Source organism: Melanostigma gelatinosum (assembly GCF_949748355.1).
Source record: "Melanostigma gelatinosum genome assembly, chromosome: 7".
Classification (NCBI taxonomy): domain Eukaryota; kingdom Metazoa; phylum Chordata; class Actinopteri; order Perciformes; family Zoarcidae; genus Melanostigma; species Melanostigma gelatinosum.
The window spans coordinates 25,376,112-25,382,402 of NC_136640.1; the positions used below are offsets into that span (position 1 = coordinate 25,376,112).

General features: G+C 41.3%; 1 protein-coding gene across 1 annotated transcript; it reads right to left on the minus strand.

Moving 5' to 3' along the window:
- Positions 1-312: 312 nt before the first annotated feature.
- On the minus strand, positions 313-2,669 carry kcnj13 (potassium inwardly rectifying channel subfamily J member 13; the record flags this gene model as incomplete). The annotated part of the gene is made up of 2 exons (XM_079272444.1): positions 313-887; positions 2,153-2,669. 2 exons carry the CDS (start codon positions 2,667-2,669, stop codon positions 313-315), a joined length of 1,092 nt encoding a protein of 363 aa, XP_079128570.1.
- Between the last annotated feature and the right edge of the window lie 3,622 nt (positions 2,670-6,291).

Consider the following 6,291-nt stretch of genomic DNA (forward strand, 5'->3'; position numbering starts at 1 on the left):
ATATTTGTTCACACTAAATTCCCAGAAGCGGTGCCCCCTGCAGGCCAGGCATTCCAACCAACACAACTGAATGTGTTGATGATTGACAATGAGGATTGACAGGAATAATACCCTGATTGTTGCACTAGGGTCTCCAATTGATTGGAGGAAGAAACTGAGGCAGTCTGAAGCAACACCCTTATCTGATATACATTTTTATTTCAAATGTTAATACATAGATTCAGATTTATCAAATTTAATCAAGTACCTCCTGACAAAAATATCTACCCCATTGTTATCCCGTTATCGCTCCGAAATTCCATCCCAGCATTCCTACTCCATTCTGTCGCTGCCATCACCATTAATCTGCACCACACAATCCTTGTTCAAAGACTCCTTTGAGTGGGCTGTGTCAAAGTGCTGGGTGCTCACCATGTATCTCCCCCGAGCATCCATCCCCAAGGCAGGGACAAAACGGCGGTCAAACTGGATTTCTTGGCGCAAGTAAGAGGTCCTCTTCTGGCAGGAGTCACCAGTTCCCTCCTGCAAGGCTGACAGGAAGACCACCAACTCAAAGGGGTTGGATGTGCCTTCACACAGGGTGGGATAGAGGGGGCTTTGGCGGTCCAGGGGGTGGTAAAAGGTGAGTGGGAAGATGAAGAAGGGACAGGGCTGCTGGCCTAGATGATCCAAGTGGAACTCCAGAGAGGTCTGGTGCAGGGCCTGACCTTCATGTTCCTTGTAGAGCACAGCACTCACTTTTACATCCACCAGAGGTCGCTGCAGCAGGTTGGTGGCTCGCAGCATGAGGCACATCTGGCCCTGGTGTTGGCCCACCACTGCCTGAGGGCTGAACTGGATAGCTCCTGCTCTCTTCTGGGGACGTGCAATCTTGGCAACGAATGCACCTGAAGGTTAGGACAATATAATATGAAGAGGAGATGTTTTGACTTTAATACTGCAAAAATATTTGTCTCATGCTGCAAAATAAATCAGGCTGTGACTATAGCAGCCGAAGTAATACCACTTTGTGCCTCCCAACCCCTCCCCCACCCACCTTCACACACATATTTGAACATTTCGTTGGGTGTCTCCCCTCATTATGATGGCAGACTTTTAGTGCAGCCTTCGAATGTGGCCATTAAGCACGGCTATGAACAAGTTTTGCCTGTAGATATTTAGTTTATTTCAAGCATTGACTGTATAAGAATTAGACGTCACAGTGACGAGCCGGGGGTTAGACTTTTTTAGACAAGTGCCAACACCACAACGTAAAAATCCTGAAATACAAGTAAAAGTCCAGCATTCAGAAAGTACGTAAGTAAAACTACAGAGCTATTATTCAAAGTCCCCTGACTGATATTATGTGATATGACATTATTATGGTGTTAATTTGGATACATCAGAGTGCAAGCAGCATTTTAGTGTAGTAGCTGCTTGAGGTGGAGCTAGTTTATCGAAGAAGAAAAAACTAAGTTCTGCACAAATATTTGACTTCTCTGAAATATTAGATAATCTGACTTTTTTGAGCTACACTCTTGAAAAGCAGGGCTGTAGACTCTATTACGGACTGTTTACAGTCTTTACTGAAAGTATTAAAACAAAATATTAAAAGTGAAAGCTTTGAGACTACTTCTAAAATAACTCACTGTTTAGTCATTGACTTTGATTTGTCCATATAAATGCAATTCCAATGGTCGCCCAGCAGATGTCACATTTTGTCTGCATTAAAAGATTTAAAACAATGAAGTATTCACTTTTCTCCCTTCCCAGTTAAATGATACAGTTTTACAAACTAACTTACAATGTAATTAGCCACTCTGTAACACGAGGGCAGATCTTAGTAGGATTTCGGTTTCCTCTTCAAAAATAGTTTCCCCATGTTGTCACGAAGCTTTCGGGTCAAGATATGACTTGGTGTTTAAGAGATAACTGAACTGGTTTGGGTTTGTACTAATATTGATGTAAGTGTCAACACAATTTGTGTGGAGAGAGATTGTGATTCATGTAATGTCCTGAAAAAACATTTTATACACAATCATTTTTTGCCTGTACGGTAATTAGCTTAAAATTTTGGCTCCAGTTAGTCTCCCAATGTGTGCATTGAACTTGCAATTGAGACTGTGACTGTGATTTTTGTGGAGACAAGGCTTTAGGAATAGGAGAGTCGTACCTGTGATGAATGCTTCCAGCATGAGCCCCAGCAGCATCTGCACAGCCAGCAGTGCTATGGCACTGGGACAGTCCCCACTGGGGAACATGGTGCCATAGCCGATGGTCAGCTGTGTCTCCAGGGAGAAAGAAAAGGCAGCAGTGAAACTGGTTATGTGCTTCACACAAACCACATGCCCTTGTGGTGGGGCATCATGGTCCTGCACAGCCAGGTCTCCATTAAGGTGGGCCAGCAAGTACCACATACAGGCAAACAGCAGCCAGTGGGCCAGGAAGGAGGCGCAGAAGGCCAGAAGGACCCATCTCCAGCGCAGACCCACCAACAGTCCCCACAGGTCCTGCAGGGCGAGCAACCAGGCTCTGCCTAAGGCCCCGCGCCATGAGCCTGAAGAGCACCGAGGTGGACGGAGGGCACAGTGTCCGTCTTTGGTGACCAGGCGTTGGCGGGGTGGAGAAGACAAGAGAGGAGAGGAAGAAGCCTTACTACCCAGAACGTTGCTGTTGGAATTGGTTGTCATGGTTGCAGGTGGATCTCAAGCAGTCAGGATGATCCTAAATTGAAATGGTAAAAGACAGACATAGGGATATTTCATGAGACTGCATCTGTCAATATCAATATCAGTTTCATCTCTGTGTGTCCAGTGCATGGGAATATGAAATATGCTCAAAAAATAGCTCCAATGTCACCTGCCAAAACTATTTTGACGTTTCTATAACTACCCATGTAAATAAATAAACAACCAGCCTTCGTTTTCTAAATTTGATTGTCATGGAATTTTGTGCTGACATTCATTCAAATTCAAATTCAAAATGTTAATGTGTCCAATACATTGTTTTGTGACCAAATACCTGCAAAAATAACTTCCATCAGCTTCAGCTGTACTTTGAGTTGAATGCTAATTGTCAAATGTTAGCATGTTGACATGATAAATTAAGATGGTGAATGTGATAAACATTACCTGATTAATATCATATGCTAGCATATTCTTTGTGAGCATGTTAGCACACTGACATCAGCATTTAGGTGGAAACACCACTGTACTTAAGCATTGCATTGGCACTAGCCTCGCATAGCCAGACCTATCACCAGAGACAAAATGCTACACAAAGATGAACTCTTCCCATTTTGGCACTAACGTTCCTCTGACATCACCAGAATATTTCAAAGTTACACACATAAATCCTATAATCTATTATGAGGATTGCTATGATATGTGCTATGTACATTTTTGCAGAGGTGGGAAAGTGTTAAGTCTAGGCTATGAAGGCAAGACCAACAAGTCCAATGTCAAATCCAACGTTAGCAAAATAACACGTAAATACTGTTTAAAATGTATATTTATTATTTTCAAATGAAGTTTAAAATATTTATAAACTTTTTTTTCATTATTAATGTATCTAAGTTAGCAGTAGTTAGGCTAATCAAATCCAGACAAAACTAATATCTTTTCATTTTTAAGTCTGGGTAAAGCAGTAACAATTGGATTGTCGTATTTCCCAAAATGTGACACTGTTCCTTTAAATCTCAAGGTTAAGCTGGATCTACAAAACCACTATGTATCTAATTTAAACGGGCATATGAACGCCTAGCACCAGATGCATGTGAAGGCAGTCCTGACAGGCAGACAGCTAGAGTCCAGTACTCGTCAGAGTTTCTATTTCTATGTCAATATTGTTGCCAGGAGATTAGAGCAGGTCCCAGCTGGGAATCTGTCTGAGGAACACAGCAACATGCAGAGTAGGAATGCGTCTTTCATCTGCAGGGAGCTTTAAACTTATTGCACTGCATGGCTCTCCACTCATCTTGTTCCCCAATTACAACATACATTTACTATTATTTTACACATTTATTATGCACTTGCAACTTCTCCTGATGCATTTCCTGAGAGCTTTGCATAGCTTTCAAATACAAAAAGAGGGGAGGTTCAAACGAAAGCACAAATCCAATGTGAGGGCAAGAGGAGTGAAACTACATACCCTTACAAAAAGATGAAGTGGGTTCAAATACTGGATAGTTTCTAAAGCATGTTTCAACAAAATGTAAGATTAAAAACACAAATAAAAAAGTTACTTTCTTTGGGTCTTCCCTAAATAAAAAAACGAAGAAAGAAAGTAGTTGGTCAATTGTTATTAACAACAGACTGAAACACCAACCAACGGAGGACTTTTCTGGGGCATAAGCTGAAGCCATAGTAGGGTGTGCTATGTGAGTCAGTTCAATGTGGAGTCATTGTGGTTAGAAGTTTGGCTTTGTGCTGTGGCTGGAGGAAACAGTCATCAAGGTCATCACATGAGAGCCATGTGCTGGTTGGAGCTTCATTGTGCTGGAAGTCCGTCTGTCAGATATGTCACTTGTCAGCAGTGGTGTATAAAGTACTCAAAAGCCATACTTGAGTAAAAGTAAAGATACCTTACTGGAAAACTACTCCAGTAAAAGTAAAAAGTCACCTATTAGAATACTACTTGAGTAAAAGTCTTAAAGTATCTGACATTTATTGTACTTAAGTACAAAAGTAATTTTCTGATATTAAATGTACATCATAACCTGTTCATTGAAAATAAAAGTACAAGTAAATGCTGTTAAAAAAAAAGCAAAGGGTCAGAATTTTGAGAATTATGAAGTTTATTCTTTTAAGTGCTGTGGCCACCATGACCAAGGACATGGAGCTGTGTTGACAATAATTGGGTTGGCTGTGATCCATTCAGGAGCAACAATGTTCAACATAATATATTGTACATAAGTATACTTTCTACTATGAACTTATCATCATAATTCTCCGAAAAGCAATATGACACTATGAAGGAGTTGCGTTTATAAGTCTGCTCATTAGACTAGAGGATGTAGAGGCCAATGCATAATATTATGTCCAGCAAAACATATCCACTTGATGCATCAGGTCAGTGTTTTGAGAAAGGAAACCTGCCTTGTAAACTCCTGTGGGCCTGATTTGAACACAACAGACAAAGGTTTTGCTCAAGCTGAATCTGTAATTGGGCGACTGCTACCATCATAACTCCATCTGATCATCCACAACATGACTCAAATATCAAAACATGATCAATACTAAAGCAGCACCGAAAGTAACAACACAGTCACTACTTGAAACTGAAAAATGTCCTGTTCATCTTCAAAAGAAGTTGGTTTTCAAAATGGTGAGAATTCAGTCTCGCTCTTCTTGGGCTGAAGACTAGTCCTGCGATGCTAAATAGCCTTTCACAGGCCGCTGAGGCAGGTAGAGGTGTGTTCAGCGTCACAGACAGCTTGCGCACTGCTGGGAAGGATTTCACTAATGCTAACGCTAATGCTAACGCTAACGCTAATGCTAATGCTGCGCTCTCTCGGCTCCCGTCAATCCTATGGTGTCACAACTGTCAACACTTCCTCAGCTCACTAACTCGCTAGCGATCCACGGGTGTTGGTCTTCGTCACCACCATCGTTTGTTGCGGGAGTAGCAGGTGCTTCCATTTCTGCTTCCATCATGAAATCAGTCATCGTAGAGTTCTACTGATGTAGTCGCTCGCTAGCTATAGCATGTAGCATCCTGGGCATCACTGGGAATCAAAACACCGCGGCTTTGAGAGCACTTGTTTTCAATTGTGCATTAACGTGATTAACCAATGATTTAACTTGCTGCTAGGACCACTGATTCACCAAACCTGCTTGCAGTCTGTGTTCCACCACAGTCCCCGACGCTGCTCTCAGGATTCATTTTTTTCTAAAGATAGATTTGATTTTGTAGCGAGTAACGAAGGTTTCAGGGGAAATGTATCGGAGTAAAAGTTTTCTTTGCAAAATGTAGTGAAGTAAAAGTAAAAGTCAACAGAAATATAAGTAGTAAAGTAAAGTACAGATACCCCAAAAAACTACTTAAGTACAGTAACGAAGTATTTCTACTTCGTTACTATACACCACTGCTGGTCAGTCACCACAACATTTTTGTTCCTCATTCAACGTAATTTGGGGGGCATTATGTTCCCTTCAAAAAAAATATGCTAATTCAAATAAGTAGTATATCAATTTAATTTTGCAGATATGTCACTGGATCAGTCCGTCACCACACTGGCCATTGGAACATAAGTACATGAAAACAGGCTGTTTATGCAATGCAATGCTTACTGTGTTTGTGAGACGGGAAGAT